This window comes from Odocoileus virginianus, chromosome 22 (genome assembly GCF_023699985.2).
Source record: "Odocoileus virginianus isolate 20LAN1187 ecotype Illinois chromosome 22, Ovbor_1.2, whole genome shotgun sequence".
Taxonomy (NCBI): domain Eukaryota; kingdom Metazoa; phylum Chordata; class Mammalia; order Artiodactyla; family Cervidae; genus Odocoileus; species Odocoileus virginianus.
In genome coordinates, this window is record NC_069695.1 from 18,342,326 (window position 1) to 18,363,852 (window position 21,527).

Consider the following 21,527-nt stretch of genomic DNA (forward strand, 5'->3'; position numbering starts at 1 on the left):
TATAAATGATCATATTATTTGCAGATGGGGATTATTTTATCTCTTCTAATCTTTATGCCTTTTTATTATCTATTTTTCTTGTCTTTGGAATACGGTAAAATGTTGAGTGTAAAAAAATCATGAATGAGTCAAATATTCGTTCCTGTACCTATTGAAAATATATATATTTTAAAAAGCACATATTAAAAGGCAATAACTCAAACAAGTTTAGTAAATATCTTTGCACAAACATCCACCATTACCCCAGTGCCTATAACATCACTGTTTATGGTAGGTGGCAAAGCCTTGGGCTCAAAACACAAACCTTCTGACTTTAAGGATCCTTTTCTTTCACCAGCACCATGGTGTCTTCGGACTAGTTGAACACAAGAAATCTCATGATAATGCTTTTGGATTTTTCCTCTTTATTTTTATGAATAAAATGCAACATACATATTATACTTGGCAATGAAACTGACAGGATGAAAGAACATTAACTCTTGAGATAGGAGACAACATAAAAAATTGGCATCCTAGTGACAACATGACTTTTCAATCAAATCACATCATTTCCAAGAACAGCTGGAAAATACCTGAAAGAAAAGATGTCATTTTTAAATTAAGGTAGTGTGTGTGTGTACAACTGTTGAAAAATGTTTGAAACATTTTAATCCATGTCATATTATTTTTTATTAAGTGACATGTTTATGAAAATAAAAAGAAAAAAAAAAAACACAGCTGAAAATGCCAGACAGAAAATAGAAACTACAGAGTCCCATAATATATATTCCTTTCAGATGTGTAATACATTTATGAAAAACAATTGAAATATGTTTGATAGAAAGAAGGGGCACTTTAATCTCACGTGACTTTCAGTCAAGTGCAACGTGGGGAAAACAGTTGAAAATGCATGAAATTTGATGGAGTGAATTCCTACATTTGAAAACTTGTGACTCCACAGGGTTAAACACACGAGACGATGACTAAAGGACAGACTCTCAGCCTCTACAACACACATCACAATTACAGAGTATTTTTGGTTTTAAAGCTTTTGCTAAAAATATTTTACATCATTAAATGCATATTATTAAATGTACATTGAAAGCTAACTGAAGTGACTTAAATAATAAGATCAGGGGCCATTTGTAACAAAAATTGTTAACGTCCGTTATTTTTTCCCCCCAGGAAAGACAAGTGAGGTAGTTTATATTGTATATACATTGTAAAGAGATTAATATTCCAGTTTGTTCAAAGATCTCCCCTTGAACTCACTGAACTCATTGTTCAGTGACCTGAAGAATCATGAGCTGTTTAGCAAAGGGATCTTCTTTTGTAGACCGGAGGCAAGAAGGAGCCTGTTCTAGGGTTTTTTTCTGAATAAGCATTCCTAAAACGTTAACTTTCTCTAACGCTCTCCTAGATGTCATTTTCCTAACTGCATACCAAGAGTGCATGTGACAAGGTGAGGTGGAAGCTACCAAGAAAAGAAATTTAGAAGCCCAGGGTCTGACTCTTGTTTGCAGATACACTATTCATGTTTGCCTTTACACTATTCATTTTTATAGATGACTGTAACTATTGCAAAAACAACTCATCATAAGGCAAAGATAGTTTTTCAACACTTAGGTGACTGGCATTTCTTTCTTTCTTTTATTTTTTTGGTGACTGGCATTTCTGAGTTTTAGTTGTACAGGTTTGTTTATTCATTAAGAATAGTTAAGTTAAAAAAAAGTAATAAAATCAGTAAAAAGAACTTCTTTAACTTCACAAAAATTAGATTGTCTGTCTACTGGAAATTCTTCTCTGATCAGTTAGTTAATGCTATGACTAAGAATTCAAGTTACATCCAGTATATGGGTAGTGACATGGGCTTCCATATTATATCGTTATTTTAAAGTTGTCACACATCCTTGAAGGCAGTGAAGTGATTAATTTAAGAGTATTGACTGGCCTGAGCCTTTGACATCTAAATGATGTCACATCCACATCAAATGTGGATAAGAAATTCAGAAACTTAATTTTTTTTACCTGTCATCTGTTAGCCATTTATTTAAAACTAATGACTAATGGGGTAAATCTTAAGACTTTTAGAATTTTTCCATCAGTGTTAATGTGTTTTCAGTCAAAAGAAATAAAAATTCCGAAATAAAAAATTAAAAATAAAAAATTGGCTAGGTTGGTGAATTTTATAAGCACAACAGAATTTATTCTAAATGAGAGGAAATTCAGTTAGAAAAATAAGTCATCGTTTTAATATATACACAGAAGTGTAAGGCACCTAATTTGAAGAACTTCCTTGTATGTGGGCATCAGTTACAGCCATCTTATGTCTTGGAACTTAGCAACTAATACATGGAGTAAGATGCTTACTCCTGTTTGAATTGCAAGAATGATAACTGCATTTTCTCAAACCCTCAAAGTTCATTATGCAAACTCACATGCTGTCAATTAGCCATACATTGAAAACTGATGAAACAAAGGAATAAATATAAACCAAGAGAATGCATGTTTTTCTTCCACTGGGTTTTCAAGCAAAGGAAATAAAAATTCTCAAACAAATAAAATGAATGGATATTAGTTTTCCACAAAAATGTAACAAAGCTCCAATGGCCAGGAACGCTGAATATAAATCATGGTTTTATAGCTATCAAGGCATACTGAGCATGGAAAAGATTTCTTTCATAATATAGGCTTAAATTATCATCACATTATGTTTTTAGACTTGGTAAATAGATAATGGGCTTCCCAGGTGGCACTAGTGGTAAAGAACCCACCTACCAATGCAAGTAGGTAAAATGCTTTCTGCATTTGTGAGCAACTTTGTCTATTGTTTGAACTGCAAGGGAGAGTCATTTGGATGTTAAATTTCATTAAAACTCACATAAGCTCGTCAAAATCTTAAGCTGTAGATTCTAATCCAAAGCACACATGTGGGATAAGTGAGACCTCTATCCCCGTTTCTATATGCCGCAGTCCCCAGAGGAAAGGCAGGGCTCCCTGACCTCTCAGCACATGTCAGATCTGCTCTCAGAATCGTGGAGAACTGTGCTTTCTCGCCAACTCCAGGCCTGGAAAAATGGCTTTGTGGGCTTCTGGGAGCGAGGCAGTTTTCAGGTCACCCAACATGCATCTGATTCTAAAGCCTGATGCTAATCCACGGGGCCTGGCCAAGTCTATGATGGATGAACACAAACAAAATCTGTTTTTACAGCGTAGGAAGTCTGGATAGAATGGTATTTTTCAGTACTCTTGGATAAAGAGCAGTTGGATAAAGGCAGTTCTGCATTTGAACACTGGGGCTGCAGAAGTGATTATCTACAGTCATGAAACTTAAAAAATGATCTGTTTGGGGAGGAAAGACAATCTGGGCCTGGCACATGGAGAGCTATTCACTGAGCACCATCATCATGATGAGAAACAGAAGCTCCAGGACTGCTGACTACACTGAAGGTTATGGAAGCACAAGAAAAGCCTTTGTAAACCTGACCTTAACCATGTGCTCGTAACAGAGTAAGCTTTAAAAGTATCCGTTTTCAATAGTCCATGATGGGGAAGTGTTCACTTGCACCAGAAAGCAGACAGTCACAACACAGTACAGCATACGTAACAATACAGTGGTCTTTAAACAGAAGTTCCTCCTCCTCCAATTCAGGAGCAAGTCAGAGCATAAATATTGTATGCGTGACTTTGGAAACAGTGTCTCTTTGGAAAGGAGATCTAAATTACTGTTCAGAGAAGAAGTTTTTGTTTTTTTCTGGCATTCTTGTTCAAATATATATATATATAAAACATAGATATAAAAAAGTCTCTTCCATCTCTTGTGTTTGGCAGCATTTGCTACGTCGAGAAGTGCCTCTTATCCCCAGGTATAAGGACCAAGCTCATTTCTGTTGTGAGTCAAAGTATCAGAAATGATAAGAGCTCCATATTCTGTGCTGGCCTTTCTTCTGGAAGGATCACACCCTCTTTCCTTCACTCTTACCAAGGAACCAGCATGAGACGGCTTCAGCTCAGATGGTCAACCAGCTCCTCTGCCACGATTCACGCTGACAATTCCGGGAGACACCAGTTGGGCTGAGAAACACCGAGAGGGTCTAGGGACAAACATGTTTTTTCCCTACTGAATGTAGGACTCCTTGGTGTGTAATACATGGTAGCTGCCATCTTGGGGGGTGATTTCAAACACTCTGTTGGGGTTTAATCACCCATTCTGCCTGGGGATTCACATGATATACATCCAGTATATAAGCATCCGGATCCAAGCAGTGCTGTCCTAAAAGAAATGAAAATCGGAGAATGTTTTCAAAAGGCCACACTTCTGTGCATGTGCATATTTGTGTGAATGAGTGCTGCAAGACTCAAATAGACCAATATAGTTCTCTCAGCCAAAAGCAGATTCCGTTTAAAGTTTCCCGCACAGCCAACCTGCCCTCCTTCCCTCTTTCCTTTGTTTCTTTCTGACTGTGAAGTACTCTAAATAAACCCCATGTGCACTGGGGGAAAAAAAAGACTAACCCCAGGAAAACTGCTCCCCAGATCACCACACCAATTAGAAAAATATGGCAGGAACCTGTTTCAGGCATCAACTCAATTATATGATAATGATCACTGATGATCATTTATGTGACAATACATGTCCTCTAATTTTTTTTTTTTTGCAGATAATAACTTGACCAGGACTAAGGATGAACATGAAATTTTATTTTAGGAGTGGTCACTTCATTTCTCCTGTGGGCAGAAGATCTGGAATTAGCAATGGAAAGATCATTCCATGGGGGCAAATGCATTTGAAAATTCTTATGTACAGTATGTTTGAAGTGTCCACTAAAGTCTCAAACAAAATACCAATATTTCATTGCTTGCTTGACTCATTCATTCAGTTCTCAAATATTTCTCGAGCCATTATGGTGTCGAGCATTATTCTAAGGGCTGAGGCCACAGCAATGCATCAGACAGGTAAAAATATCTGCCCTCTTGCTTACGTTCTAAAAGTGGTAAAAGGCAACTCGAGAGAATGAGAAAGCCGGGAAGGCAGAGAGAGGATCCCGACCAGGAAGCTCTCACTGAGAAGCTGATACAGTGGCAAACACCTGCCAGGGGAGGGAGCGAGGCAGGGCCATCCGAGGGAGGGCGCTCTGGGCCCGAGCTGGAGCAGAAGCGAACGCCCAGGATGAGATGCGCTGGTGAGGATGTGAAGGTGGGTGTCGAGGTGGGTCCCTTGAAGGGACGGGAAGGAATAAAAAGAAAATTCTGTCCCGCGCATGTGCCCTTGGCTCCCTCTTGCCCCTCACAGTTGGAATGAAATACTTGTTCTCCTATTCATGGCCAGCGCGTCCCTCCTGCTGATGAGGACTGTGGTCATCGTCCCCTCTGTCACCAGCTTTCCCCTCCCAACCCCACCATTTCTCTCTGCATAAACATTTCTGTAACTCTGCTCATCTCCACACAACTCTCCACCTCTTCCAGTCAACTCCCCTCAGGGAAAGAGGATGAACCTGGGCTGGGAGCTGAACAGGGAAGTTCAACCAAAAGGATGTCAAGACTCTGAAAGTGCCACAATTTCTCCTTTCATTTGAGTAAATCTCCAGAGACACTCTAACTTTCAGAGTCATCTTTAAAAGACTCAGAAATCTACTCCACGTCAACTACAATATTTACATGTAAATTTAGGAACACTTTTTTAGGAAAGTTACACTATTCTTATGTGAGATTTTAAAAAAATCAGATACTTTTGATTTTATATCTAAGAAACTTGTAAAATATGTTTTTATTATCACAATTGTTGGGTCAGCGGCTCAGTCGTCTCTGACACTTTGCGACCCCGTGGGCTGCAGCACGCCAGGCTTCCCTGTCCTTCACTATCTCCCGGAATTTGCTCAAACTCATGTCCATTGAGTCAGTGATGCCATCCTACCATCTCTTATTAACACAGTAATAGCATCCTGTTTCCTTTAGAGCATTACTCAGAGTAGTCAGCAGATTACTCAGAGTTCCTCTGCTCCGGGAGATGGTGAAGGACAAGAAGCCTGGCATGAGGCAGTCTATGGGGTCACAAAGAGGGGACACGACAGTGTCTGAACAACAGAGTAATCAGAGCGTGTAGGAGGACAAACTATTGACAAATGCTTACCTATATTGCCTCCAATTTCATATAACCTTTGGTTCTGGATCTTCATGCATTCCGATGAACCATGACTGAGAAAAGAAGAAAGCGATGTAATTTTAACCCTCTTCAGAGATTCTGAGGTAAACCTGTGGATTAAGTAACCATAGCAGCAAACAATTGATTCTGCCTTGAGTGGAATACACCCCACAAATCACGAGGATGACTGAAGGGAGGATAAAAGCTTTTTCTGGTCTGACACAGCGAAGCGTCTGAGGCAGAGAGGAAGATGGATGCAGCCGGGTTCCACAGCCGCCCCGGCCTTTCCATCCACGACTGTCACACTGTCAGCTGCACTCAAGAGGGGACACCGTGGCTGACACATCAAAGCTGGCCGAGCAGCAGCTGGGCGCTTCACACTACCTTGTCACGGGCCGCATCACTCTCAGTTCAAAAGCAGTCCAGCCTCATTTCTGCAGTTGTTAAAAATCGAATGGGGTTCTCTCCTTAGCCCATGCCACATTTCTAAGCTTGCCCAGCGGTCTGCAAACTAACGCTGACTTTGTTGTATGTCTCTGCCCGATAATGAAAGTAAGTCAGAGCAAATAATTGGCCAATTTTAATTTTCCACCCTGGACTAGGCTGCCAGGATAGAAGAGTTTGGCAAGGCCACTGCTGAGCTCCGGTTCCTTGAACTGTCAGCCTGGTTACTTACAGACTACCCTCTGGTTACAGACTATCCTCTCTCTCCACTGTGAGGGAGAAGGATATGCACCTCTTTGTTTAATGAAACATTTTATTTGAGATAGTTGTAGATCTGTATGCAGATATAGGAAAACATACACATCCTGTGTACTTCTTCCCTGGTTTCCCTGATAGTAAAATCTTGCAATATCCGAGTGCGATGTCACAACAGAAGGGCCCCATGGACTCAGTCAAGCTACCGTGTTTCCTTCCCCACATGGTCCCCCTAGTTCCCACTGATAGCCCCACACCCCGCCCCCGTGTGGTGTGTGTCCATTATTTACCATGACTTAATGTTCTTTAGGGTGACTTAAGGCAGACGTGGCTCAGACAGTAAAGAATCTGCCTGCAATGCAGGAGACCTGGGCTTGATCCCTGGGTGAGGAAGATCCCCTGGAGAAGGGAATGGCAACCCACTCCAGTATTCTTACCTGTCGAATTCCATGGACAGAGGAGCCTGGCAGGCTACAGTCCATGGGGTCACAAAGAGTTGGACACAACTGAGCAACTAATATCTTCATACTTTCAAGGCGGACATGCAAAAATATTTTGTCAACATCACTCTGATCCTAAGGTTCACTGATAATAGGTTTTATGACGTTCACTCCACTACATAAACTGTACTTGTTAGTCATGTTAAAGCCCAATGGAGCCTGGAATAACAATATTCCTGGAAATCTATCAAGACATATAAAAACTAACTTGCTAAAATTTTTATCCAAATAAAAAGTAAAACTCAATGAGTAAATGAAGCCACCAAGACAGAAACTACCTATTTAAGAATCTCAACTGTAGAAGTTCCTTGGGGAAAAAAAGCTTTTGTTATTGATAACTCTATGCTATACTTCTTTCTCTACTGTTGAGTCTTCATTTACTGGTGAAGTCCTTAAAGTAACAGGTTCTAATTTTTCAAAAAGGTCAAATTTTCAAATAAAAGATTTGCTCATCAGATAAAGGCCCATCTGCCTTACAGAGATTCTCACATCTACTCACCTGTTCTCACATTGAAATTTGGCCAGTATGTCTCTGACTTTGGTTTGACCGTTGAGTTGAATGGCCATGGACACCTTGGAGAGAAGGGGCGCGTGGACCCTTATGACGCCCTCTGGCACGTCGGACTGCCAAGGAGGAAAAAGGCAGCACGTTTGGTCAAACTCCGCGATTGCACTTAAGAGACACGGAAATCGGTGGCATTCCAAATGAGGGAAACGTGGAAACATGATGGGGATTCAGCCAGAACAGAACACTGCTTCCTTTCTTACAGGAGATTCGCTAATGACTAAACTTAAGCTGGGGCTTTACTTTTGTTACAGGCTTACGTCTCACTATAACGCCTTAAAATCACAAGAGAGGGGACTTCCCTGGTCGTCCGATGGCCAAGACTCTGCGCTCCCCATGCTGAGAGCCCACATTCGATCCTTGGTCAGGGAACTAGATCCCACTTGCTGCAACTAAAGATCCTGTGTGCTCCAACGAAGACTGAAGAGGCTGCGTGCCACAACTAAGACCCGGTGCAGCCAGATAAATAAATAAAAGATTCTGTGTAAGTCATGAGGGAAGTGAAACTGGGTTGTGACAGAAATGCAATGTTTCTATGGGTGCATTTGCTTGAACAGTGTCCTAACTAGGCCTACTTGAAGCAGGATTCTGTATTTCAATTATTTTAAGAAAGTCAACCTTCTGAAAATTTAAGGATCTGTTTGAACATGTGCCTTTCAAATATACCTGTTTCTTTAGTCAGCAGCAATGAATGGTCATCCCAGACTGCATTCCAGCAACTCGACCCCTCAAAGTGTGCCAGGAACACTGTGAAGGACGGAGTGTGGAGGCTGGGAAGGTGTGCGGCTCTCGTGTGCTCTGATGGGCCCTGGGGCCTCAGAGCTCCCGTCTACATGAAATATTCAAAGAATGGTGCTGTCTAATGAACAGTAAAGTCTGTTGTGTTCTAACTGGATGGAAAATTCCCGTTGTTTCAAAATTTTGAGTGTTTTAAATATTAGTTATCTATTTAGAGATGGACAGAAATAAATACACTTCTATTTGAGGATCTGGCTATACCTCCGGAAATCGTTTTAAACAATCTGTGCATTATCAAAGGAAGGTACTGTTGATGTAGAAGGTTCATGTGAATTGACTCACTATATCCCCTAGAAGAAATATGGGTTGAATTGTGTCCTCCCAACCCCATCAAGTAAGAAGTCCTAAGCTCAGGACCTCAGAATGTGACCTTGTTTGGAAACAGGAGTACAAGTGCCGTTCATCCAAGGACCACTGTACTCCAGTGACCGCTGTCCTTGTAAGAGGAGAAGACACACACACGCACTCACACGCACGCAGGGTGAATGCCATGTGAAGATGGAGCGGAGACTGGATGATGCCTCATCCACAGCTAAGGAAGGCCCAGGACTCCCGGCATCGCCGAAAGCTAAGAATGATGTCAGAATCACATCCTCCTTTCACAGCCTTCAGAAGGAACCAACCAGACAACACCTTCGTTTCAGAGCTTCAGCCTCCAGAACTGTGGGAAGTAAATTCTATCACTGCAGTCCACCCTGTTTGTGGCACTGTTACTGCAGCAGTAGGAAACTATTTTTAAAGGATCAGTTCTTACACTGCATTTCTGCTATTACCAACGAGAACCAGGACAGCGTGCTCGGAATGGCCAATGCCAGGGGTCAGGAGCTGGGAGGGGGCAGGGAGCTAAGAGCACCCTCCTAAAACACTCTCTGGGCCACCTCACGTCCCTCCCCTACCAGCGCCCCCCAGAAGCCTCTTAAGATGAATTCAACACTCCTGACATTATTGAGACTGTTATAATGATCACAGGCTCCCTCTCACTTTCCAGAGTATTCACTCTTGTGAACAGAACCCCTAGCCACAAATCCCGAGTCATCAGTGAGTTGAGTCCCTATAATACCATTCCTTCACATGCTACACTGAAAATGTCAAGTGTGAAGGGATATCATGACCAAAATTAGACAGCCAAAGATACAGCCAAAGAATACTATGTAAGGAGTTAATAATTAGGGAGGAAAGGGAATAATTTGTTTTCTTACCATTCTTCTTGTAGAGGGTGATTTTTGTAGTACCTTTGATGTCTTGGGGCTTGTAACCTGAAAAAAAACAACACATTTAATCTTCAGAATTGATGTTGAGAAAATAAGCACATGCTGCTACTGGAAGTATAAACTGGTACAACCTTTATGGAAAACATTTTGGCAATATTTACCAATTATGAAATATATTCACTCTGACCCAATAATTCCACATCTATAACTTTATCCTACAAATAGCCTTCATTTGTAATAAATGACACATGTGCAAGTTTATTCACTGATGCATAAACTTTTATAGCAAAAGGTTGGACACAATCTAACTATTCAACAATCTGGGAATATTTAAATAAGTCAGTGTGTCTTTGGAATATCATGCAAAAGAAGCAAAGAGGAAGGCTTTGTGGACTGACGTGGAATAACCACTATGATTCCATAAGTCATTAAAGACGATGCAGGACAGAGTTTCACCTACATTATCATTCATGTGAAAAAGGTGAAGACCACATCCTCATATTTGCTTGTATGTCACAGCACCTCTCTACAAGTAAATATACCTGTGTGTTCCCACGCACAGACGCTGTCATTGGTTATATTACTTGTCCTCAGGAGGGGAAGTCAAAGCTGACTAACTTTTTTCTATAGTTTCTCCCCTTCCAATGTTTTGAATTTTGTAAACTGTCAATGAACTATCAGTCTAAGTCAAGAAGTAAAAATATGGTATAGTACAAGAAAACCAAAGAAAGACTATTTCTTCATCTTTAAGTGCTTGCTTCCATGGTATTTATAACCTTTTAAAATTCTACTTAGTTCTATTTATAATTAAAACACTAAAGCAACTGACATGTATAAAGCATCACACAGTTCTTTACACCCACATTATGTGAGTTGATGCTGATGACAACTCGGTGAAATAGGTAGGTATTATTACTTTTCCCCCCAAAGTGAAAATGTAAGAAAATTGAGGCTCAGAGATAGACTTAAATTTGCTTGGGCTCGCAAAGCCTGACCTGACCTCATATTTGGCTCCAAACACATCATACTAACACCATTAAAATTTTCCAGAATGAAAATGGCAAAGAGGAAGAAATCTAGAAGTCTGTCTCTCCATAAAAGCAATGAACAAACTGGAAAAACCTGTCACTGTCAACTTCTTCAGAACTCCAGAAACTAACCCCAAAGAGGCAACCAGGGGAGTGCTTAAGTAGGAAAAACTGAGTCTCGATAAGAACGGTGAACTTTGTGGCATTTTAGCTTACACTTTCCCATCTCTGCTCCACAGCTCAGTGACAGCCTTGAAAATAACCGCCTGCATTCCTGGTGCAGGTACCGAAGGGGGTGGAAGGGACCTCATTTACAAGGAATTCTAGTTATTTGTTCCCTGGAAGACTGGCTGGCCTTGATCTTGTCTGACCAGTGCTAAAGTGGTGTAATGTTGAAAACATTTATAGGCAAATGTTTTAATCACTGCTGCCTGATGCAGTGCATAAAAGCAGGGGAAAACATAAACTAACTAAAAAATCTTGGGAGGCAAGCCTAGAGAACTAGATGCTTTGGGGAGTAAGGTCTTTGAAAAGCTCCAACATATTCCTGAGAACCTAGAAGGTCATGTGCATGCTCAGGGCTGTGCACAGATTCAGGAAACACCTGAAAAGAACCTAAGTGCTCACCTCTGGCTGACCTTTAAGCTCTGTCCAAACAGGAACTCAAGTTCAGGCCAAGTTGTAAGCTGCCTGGCTGAATGCTGAAGGTGTGTCAAGCACCCAAACAGAGCTCATCTGCAAAGCCTGGGAGATATTTTTGGCTCCAGGTATCTAAGAAAATCTCTGTGCAAACACCAGCAAACCGCTAGGTTTTGCTGCAACAGAGACTTCAGTAGCCACACAAAACAAAGAATAGAGACATAAGAAAATCTGTTCAGCAGAAAAGTCATTAACAAACATATAACAGCTATAACAAACAGCAACCCTGGGGAGGGGGAAGAATGTGAAGTTGATCTAAGAGACATCTGTAGGCCAGTGACAGCAGAATCCATTCTTAAGTACATATAAAACACTGTCCAGGATAGATAGCATGTTAGACCACAAAACAGGTCTCAGTCAAGTTTAAAATATCAAAATAATACAACATGTGCTACATAGCCACCATGGAATAAAATTAGAAATCAATAACAAAAGGAAATTTAGAAAATTTATGCCTAAATAACCAATGAGTCAAAGGGAAATTAGAAAATAACTTGAAATGAACAATAACAAAACAGTACACCAAAACTTACAGGATGGAGAAAAAGTACTGAGGAAAATTTACAGAAGTAAATGCTTACTTTAAAAAAAGACCTCAAATTAGTTGCCTAACTTTCCATCTTATGAAACTAAAAAAAGCCAGCCAAACTCAAAATAAGCATAAAGAAGGAAAAAAATAAAGATCTGAGTTTTAATAAGGGCTAGAGAAAAGCAAAAAATAGAGAAAATCAATGAAACAAAAGTTGGCTCTTCAAAAAGACCAAAGAAATTGACAAACCTTTTTGGCTAGATTCACGAAGAAAAAAAGAGAAGATTCAAATTATTAATCAAGAGTATGAGAGGGAACATTAATACAAACCTTACAGAAATAAAAGATTATAATAAATTTAATATGAACAATTAGTATTTCAACAAATTAGTTAACTTAGATGATATAAAGTCCTAAAAAAACAGTGACTATCAATACTGACTCAAAAAGAAACAGAAAATCTTGAATGGAGCTATAACAAGAACTTAAGTTAGTAATAAAAAAAAAATTCTTACAGAGAAAAGTCCAGGACCAGGTGACTTCACTGGTGAATTTTACAACGTTTAAAGAAATAACACTAATCTTTCTCAAACTCTTCCAAAAAATAGAAGGAGGAACCACTTTCTAACTTATTCTGTAAGGCTATTATTTCCTAATTCCAAATCCAGACAAAGATATAACAAGAACAAAAAACTAAAGGCCAATATCCCTTATAAAAGTTGCTGCAAAAATCTTCAACAAAGTACTTGCAACTGAACAGAGAGTTGCCATATGACCCAATAGATGCCCAAGAGAAACGCAAACAAACAAAAAAAGTGAAATAGTGATACATGCTAACCTTGAAATCATTATGCTAAGTGACACAACAGGCCACATACTATATGATTCCAGTTACATGAAATGTCCAGGTAGATAAATTCATAGAGATAGAAAGTAGATGAGAGTTTGTCAGGGATCGTGGGGAGGAGAGTAGTGAGGAATGAATGCCTAACTCGTATGGGGTTTCTTTTGGGGATGGTAAAGATATTCTGAAATTAGATAGTGGTGATGTTGCACAACACTGCAAATTATACAAGAAATAGACACTAAAAATTACACATTTTGAAATAGTTAAAATGGCAAATTTTATATTATGTGAATTTTTTCTCAATTAAAACAAAAAATTTTCCCCAGATTTAGTATGTTGGTTATACTTCATCTGAAATCACTTTGCCTGTACATAGTGAGGGAATGCAGCCATCCATGCTGACTGTGATAGATCAATTTGCAATACCTCTACCTTACTGCCTCGGGATTCACTATTTCTTTCCTTGAATGAACTCTCCTTTCCTTCCTCCCTTTAGAATGCTATCCATCCTTCAAGGTGCAGTTCAAATGCCACTTTCTCCATGAAGCCTCCACACGCTCCACATTGGACACACTTCTTTCTCCTCTATGTGAGCCCCAGCCCGCTGTCTGCACAACACGCCTGACATGGAATGCATATTCACGGCTCTTGTGTATACTTCTCTATCAGATTCTCTCTCTACTGGATACACATTCCTTTAAGGACAAAGTGAGTTTCCTGTGCCTCTGCATCCTCCTCAAGGCCAAATGCTATGCCTGACACTTGCGATCGATCGTCCTCAGAGATCTTTAAAGCAGTAAAGATAATTCTTCTAAAACCTGTTCCCATTATGCATCTCCACACAAACAACTGTGCTAAGGCAAAAATTGTTTGAAGTGCAACAAATTTACACTAAATGACTTGAGGATTAGATATCCTTTCAGCATCCAATCACCACGGAAATCTCAGTCTCTAGCTATTAGATACACTGACAGCTGGACCACCCTTAAATCCAGTTCACAGGGATTAAAATGTTGACTCAGCATCTGTAAGAACCATTTGCCCTTAAGTACTTGAGAGAATATTAACAGAATTATCTTTATTAATATTAATGAATTATCTCTCATGATGATAGACAGAATTCAAAAACTTCAAGCAAAAAGCACCTAATTCAACAGAATGGAAATACCACAGCACTCTGTCATGAAAGCAATTTCCAGTGTTTACAGTCACAAGAGTGACACTTTGTGAGAATATAACAATTCTGTTTCTAAATTACAAGCTGCTCTGTGCATCACTTTGAGACGTAAGAGCCTGGGTGGTCATGATATTTGTGCATTTATTTATTGTCTCATTACCCCTCGTTCTATGGTCTTCCTCCTTAGCAGCTTTTTGACACTTGGGAGCGGCTTCTTTAACAACATGGTGGCTTCATTCATTCTTCTGACTTGAGCGATTAAGAAAGATGGAACCTGGAGAAGAAACAGGGCTTGAAGAGAAGGAAAACATGTGGGTTGACCCTCCCTGGTAGAGTGTGTCTTCAGTTATGTTTACTCCTTCTGGCCACTCAGTATCCAGGAACCAGGAACTGTGGTTCTGTCCTCGTAAAGATTAGGAAAATCTATTAGGATTCCTGTTTAAAGGGAAATTGTTTGCGAGTGAGCAGCCCTGTGGAATGCGAAAGACGCCACCAGGAACCCGGGATCATGTCTCCCATCTCCCCCTGTGACTGAGGGCACTGCTCGCTCACCAGCCTTTATGTTTCCTGGATGCGGTGGATGCAAGAGGAACATCCAGGTCATCACACTGGTACTCACCGTCCACAACATCTCCTGGTACTTGAGCATCAGACGGATGATGTGGGCAGCCGTGTTTGCCAAGAGTAATTCTTCACAGTCAGAATGTTTGCTTCTACTGAAGAAGAGATTTGGTGCCATGATGGTAGAAATGTTCCATATACTCATGCGGTTTTTTGATTCATTGGCAATGACTTTATTGAAGAATGTCATGAGGGCCTAATAAGAAACAGCACGGTGTCACACTAGTTGTAAATCATAAAAAGGCATTGCTGATTACTGTTATGCATTTCTGTACCCATTCACCAGGCCTCTGGAAAATGGTCAGAACTACAGAAAGGCCAAATGTGTCATGTTTCTTCTTTAATTGTTTGAAAGTGTGAATGAGAAATGTGAAGAATTTATTCATTTCTCTGCTTCATAAAAGTAGCTCCATTTTTTTATGGAATTTTTCATATTGGGATCTCTATAAATAATAGCTTGTGTTTTCTTATTTTCTTTTATCTTAAGCAAGTTTGACAGATATTAAAATTAAACAATAAACAAGGGAGAAAAACACTACAGCTCAAATAAACATGAAATGTAGTTTCGTTGTGAAGGAGGAAAAGTAACTCACTCCTAATTTAAGGCAATATTGTTAAAAATTATTTTCTGTTTCCTTGGGAAAGAAAAACACATTTTAAAAACTGAGCTTTAAAATAAATAAGTTGTGATGTAAATAAGTTATGGGGACATGGCACATAGCATGATGACGATAGTCAATAATATTGTATTGCATATTTGAAAATTACTAAGAGACTAAGTCTTAATAGTTCTCTCAAGAAAAAAAGATTTTTTGTAACGGTGATGGAGGATAACAAAACTTACTATGGTGATTGCTTTGCAGTGTACACTAATATCAAAACATCATGCTATATATTTGAAATCAATATGTTATATGTCAAAAGTGAAAGTCACTCAGTCGTGTCTAACTCTATGCAAACCCATGGACTGTATAGGGGTCCAGACTGTATAGATTCTCCAGGCCAGAACACTGGAGTGAGTAGCTCTTTCCTTCTCCAAAGGATCTTCCCACCCCAGGGATGGAACCCACGTCTCCTGCATGGCAGGCGGACTCTTTACCATTTAAGTCACCAGGGAAGCCCAAGAATACTGGAGTGGGGAGCCTATCCCTTCTCCAGAGGATTGTATGTCAATAACTCAATAAAAAATTTAAAAACAAAGTGATTAAAAAAAGAAAACAATTTAAAGAATAGCAACGAAAAAATGAGTATCTAATTTCTCAGTTCACAAATATGTCAGTCAAAAAGCAGAAAACTTTTATTTTGGGGGTGTCATTTTTCTGCTGCTTTTCAATTTTGGAGTGTTCAGCAGACCGACGGGAAATGCTTATATGCAGTTGCTCTCACCACTGAAAAAAAAGAAAGCTTGATAAAAGTTTGGCTTGGCCACCAACGTATAACAGCCTACCAGAACTTTCTGAAATTCACCAAGAGGGTTGAAATCCTAAAAGGAGATGCTCTTCGGTTTTCCAAGTTTGAATTCTGTACAGTACATGTAACATATGCACATACTAGTGATCACAGCTACTGTGTATTTGTGGGTTAACTGAGAGCCAGGTATTATTTTTAGCACTTTACATACATCTACTCATTTCATCATCACCCCAAACCCTGGGAGGTAGGTACTATTATTTAATATTAATATTGTTTTACAGTTAAGGAAAGTAAGGTGGGGAGGGACTGAGTAGCTATGTCCAGTGTTACATAAGTAAATGGCAGAGTCAGGATTTGCCCAAAGCAGCCTAACTCCCCAGCCAGAGCTCTTCTTTTGCACAACGCACTAGCTTCATCTTCATTCCAGTCACAATTTACAGTGGAAGAGAGACAGAGTGAAGAGGACGTTCTATTAGAAATGGGCTAAATTCTTCAGTCATTGCTACATCCTTGGTGATATGAAAGGGGAGATGACATTTTGACCCAGATATCTGATACCAAATTAATTTTTTTGGATAGAAAAAAAAATTGTTCAGAAAAAGGAAAGAAAACAAAGCTACTAAATTTCCAGCTTTTGGAAAATTACCAAATTGTCCTAGAAACAGACATTTGTATGCCTCTGCCTATTCCTCGTCTTGGGTGGAGGATGTAATACAATTGGCAGATGGTTTCACCAGAGAGGAGAAAAGGTCCTCACCAAGCTGAAATGTCTGACAGGAGGCAGCGCGAAGGATCAGCTTTGTTTTCAGGATCGTGTTTACTGACCCCAAATGACGGGCTCTTTCCAATTCATCCTCACCCCAATTCACTTAAAAGAGCCTGAGCACCTGCTATACTTATAACCGATTTCCTACTGTATGCAGAATCTATCAAGATCAAAACAGCAACAGAGACCCTGATCTTTGCAAACATAATGAAATGAATCTGAAAGAAAAGGAGGAATATTTTGGATGGAGACCTATGGAATATAATTCTATGAAATGTTCTAATAAAGAAGAAATAACTTTTTCTCAGCTTAATTTTCTTAATCTTGGAAAAGGACACGGTCCAATCAGAAGATCTCTAAAAATCTGATTCTATCATTCTTTAAATTGAATTATGGTTAAGACATGAACATTCTAGAAACTTCATTTAAATCAGGATTTCATTTACTTCTGATGTTATTCCATTTAAGCCTTCCATCTTGGCTTCTTCCTACTCCTAACCCTAGCCCCGTGCCTGGCACATCATAGACACACAGTTTCTCTTAATAGATTGAATGAATGAATGAAACGGAAACGTTCAAAGAAGATTCTGGGACTCACATTCTTTCCTGGCTTCCTCCGGAGAACAGGAATGGGTGTCAGGAAAGGCAAAAGGCTTGCTGCAGGCTCGACTGGTTGATAAAAGTTTGGCTGGGCCACCAACGCATAAATGCCTATCAGAACTTTCTGAAATTCACCAAGAAGGTTGAACTCCTAAAAGGAGATGCTCTTTGGTTTTCCAAGTTTGAATTCTGTACAGTATACGTAACATACACACAGTTTTCATTTTTCCACCTGGGCCGTTTCTTCTGACCAGTAAGAGTTGATGGCAGACCGTGAGGTTGATACAACCTACCTGGGCTGTGTCCCTGTTGGCATCAGGCAGTGCCATGACCATGAGGTGTAAGGCTTGAAACTGTACTCGGATGTGAGGCCCTCCTGACAAGAAAACAGAAATAAGCACCACGTGTTGAATAACACTAATGCATCCTGACAGCATCTCTTGCTAACTAACACCTGGGCGCACAGGAGGGGCCTGACAGCTTTCAGTGGGAAAGACTTGGGTTTCGTGACCAAGAATGTGAGTCTGTTCACTTGGACAGGAGATGGGCTCTATCAACTCCATTTTAGCATCCCAGAATGCCAGTGCTGGGGCAGGTGGCCAATGAGACCCTCAAAATAATTCTGGATCAGTGCGACACTTCCCTTTTCAAAGCACGTGCACACACCTTGCTTTTACTTTGATGCTATAAACAGGTGGCTTAAAGCTCGATTCGAGAGAAAATAAATCTTATTTCCACATAATAAGGCAGCCAGGCACAATTATTAGGAACACAGATTCTAGAATCAGATTCAAACTCTACATCGACTACTAAGTCCTGAGTGGCCTTGGGCAAGCTATTCAACCAGCATGCTTCTCTTATCACCTGTAAAATGGGGTTGGCATCATTCCTACCTCACTGGGCCCTTACCAAGGTTTCATGAGTTAATGCTAGAGTGTTTACATCAGAGACTGCACTTGGTTACCTCTGCAGGTGTCATTATGATCACTGACACTGACTTCAGATCTTAAAGGGATGTGGATGGAAGGTGAAGTGAAAGTCGCTCAGTCGTGTCTGACTCTGCGAACCCATGGACTATAGAGCCCACAGAATTCTCCAGGCCAGAATACTGGAGTGGGTAGTCTTTCCCTTCTCCCGGGGATCGTCCCAACCCAGGGATTGAACCCAAGCCTCCAGCATTGCGGGCAGATTCTTTACCAGCTGAGCAACAATGGAAGGGGACCACAGCTGGATCTCTGGAGATTCTTGACTATTTTATTCCTCGGCAGTGACAGAAGGTGTCGCCAGAGGGTTGGCATCCTACTCCTGTGTGCTCTCAATACTGGCTCTTTCCCCGTTTTGGGGAAAGGATTTCAGGAAAATCCATCCAACAACGGGATAATCCACAACTGGCTGAGCTGAAAACGGAGGGTAAGCTGGAGCATCCGGCTTTGCCCAGTTCTTTCTGTTTTCTCCCCGAGTGGTCTCTTTGGTGGGGAGGCCCTGGAGGGAAGCGTGCAGTTCTGTAATCCCTGGGGAGCTCTCAAGTTGCAGGAAAATCTATCAATTTACGGCTCAGTGGATAAAGGCAGTCGGCCGCCTACAGTTACTTGGCTTTTCAGTAGTGGAAACACTCTTGTGACAAGTTCCTAAGTCACAGGAGGTCATGGGCACCCAAGTTAGGAGTGGATGACTGATGTGAGTAACCACTAAATGAAGGAACAGTTGGCAGGAGTATTTATAGGCTCATGTCATATTGCCCAGCAAATCCTCATGTGGATTTTTAAAAATTTATGTCAGATTTGTAAACAAAAATGACACAGGTCCAGGTTGTTTTTAAAAATGGCTAATGCATGCTGAAGTGAGTTTGTCTGAATCACAGGCACCATCGGGAGCATGTCTCAGTATAAATGTTTGGGGACAGAGAAGACATGATTTTAATGCATATCTTGGAGGCTATGGGCTGGCTATAATTTTCTAATGCAACCCAGAAAACCTCTGGGGGAAAACAATAGATGCAGGTGCAGGCTCTGTATTTCCATCAATTCCAGATAAATTATGAAATAACCTTTAAGATTAAAAATCTAAACTGGCAAATAATCCATTTTCATTTCCCTTAGGAAAGCTGGCCCTGCACTGTTGTGTGGTTAACCGTTTTGCAGTTAATTCATTTATGGCATCCTAGTTGAGTCTTTTTTTCCCGCCTGCCCTGGGGTCATTATTTTCCCAGAAAGTTATTAAAGTTTTCATGAAAGTATCTAAGGTTTGATTGATCAATTATTAGTCTTCTAATTTTATGGGCAATTTTTGGACCAAGTTTGAAAAGAGAAATTACAAAGTGGAAAAGACTATATTTTAGAGTAAAACTAGGGGTGGCTTAAACACACAGATGTCCATTGTTTTTCCCTTCAGAAATCCCATTAAAACTAGAGCTTACCCCAGGTGGGAAAAAGGCCATTTTCCCTGCTGGTCACAGCCCAGAACTCCGGGTTTCCTGCAGGGTTGGCTGGTATCAAATTAATCACTGCGATCCAGTATTTTCCACTTTCAAAGTCACACAGAGAAACCTGGACCCTCCCGTGAACCCTCTCAGGATCTTTTCCAGATTCTCTCCCTTCCCTGAAGCACACTGGCTTCAACATCTGAATAGAAGTACGAAGAAAAACTATATATGATTTCCTTCTTAAACATGATTCTCTGAACAGGTCTTACATGGGAGATTGATTCCTTCTTGTATAATTTCCTGAGACCAAAAGAAAAAAAAAAAAAAACTAGAACAAAAAATCCCTCTGTGGCACCATTTGTGTTGATGAACTGTTCAGTATATAAGCTGCAGATCAAGGTGAAGCTAAGATTTCTGCAGCCCATTTTCCAGGACAGCAAACTTTACAGAAGCTCCTGTGCTTCTGACTTACAAATAAAGAGGTTCTGCTTCTGCCATGGCTGAGTAAGCTCCTTGCCAATCAACTCTCCTTAAGATAACTATAAACTCTGGGCAAAGTACAAAAAGCAGCCACACAAGGCAGTGGAGGATGAACAAAAGCAGGGAGATTCAGGATAGGACTGGACACTTAGAATTAGGGAACAGCGCAGGGAGAGTGTCCAATTGCCTGGCTATTAGTCTGAAGTCCGGCCATAGAGAGCATGGCATGAGGTGGCTAAAATCCCGAAAGAAAGCCCCAGTCTTTCTGGCCTGAACAATGAGAGGGCGGGGTTCAGGATGAGCACAGGCACTGGGGAGTTATGGGGAATCCCAGAAAGGTCAAGAAGTAGAAGGACCTGATTCTGGTTTAAAATCCACCCAAATCTTGGCTCACCCCATAAATCATGCATATGTGGAGTAGCACAGGTAAGGATTAAATAACAAACTGTCTGCTTAAATACAAACGAAAAGCAAAACCAACCCCCAAACCCCACTCCCTGGAGAAATATTACAGAGTACAGGGTCTCCAAAAAAAAAGCCACCATGTTACAGATACAGTTTAAAGTTACTTGACATAAACAATGACCCATTTTCAAGAGAAGAGACAATCAACAGAGACCAACCCTCAGATGACTCAGATGTTAAACCTAGTTATGAAGTAGCTATCATACTGATAGAACTAGTTATAAAGTAATCATATTGATAACTATGCTCAAGGATATGAAAGAAAATATCATGAATGAAAAGATAGGCCAGGTCAGTAAATAGAAAACAGGTATAAAGTAGTCACTGGAAATTCTAGAACTGGGAATATATTGGGTTGGTCAAAAACTTTGTTCAGATTTTCCATAACATGTTATGGATAAAACCTGAATTCACTTTTTGGCCAACTCAATACAATCTCTGAAATTAAAAAAAAAAAAAAAAGAATAAGAGAAATAGTTCTCTTTCTGTCGTAAAACAAAAATGCTACGTCTTGCAAAGAACAGAGACACTGGTCACAGCATGTCAATTAAAGCTTAGAAAAGACTCTAATCATAGTCTCTTCTCT

General features: G+C 40.2%; 1 protein-coding gene across 3 annotated transcripts in view; it reads right to left on the reverse strand.

Annotated features, from left to right (window-relative positions):
• Window positions 1-384: 384 nt before the first annotated feature.
• The window catches only part of ARHGAP28 (Rho GTPase activating protein 28), a 135,558-nt gene continuing 114,415 nt past the window's right edge, over window positions 385-21,527 (reverse strand). For all 3 annotated transcript variants that reach the window (XM_070452671.1, XM_070452670.1, XM_070452672.1), the window contains 7 exons: window positions 17,868-17,950; window positions 14,794-14,991; window positions 14,335-14,448; window positions 9,883-9,939; window positions 7,820-7,944; window positions 6,110-6,174; window positions 385-4,252 (listed from right to left, as the gene is read on the reverse strand). In XM_070452671.1, the coding sequence (XP_070308772.1) occupies window positions 4,158-4,252; window positions 6,110-6,174; window positions 7,820-7,944; window positions 9,883-9,939; window positions 14,335-14,448; window positions 14,794-14,991; window positions 17,868-17,950 (737 nt within the window). In that variant the 3' untranslated portion in view covers window positions 385-4,157. The remainder of the gene's footprint in view (window positions 4,253-6,109; window positions 6,175-7,819; window positions 7,945-9,882; window positions 9,940-14,334; window positions 14,449-14,793; window positions 14,992-17,867; window positions 17,951-21,527) is intronic.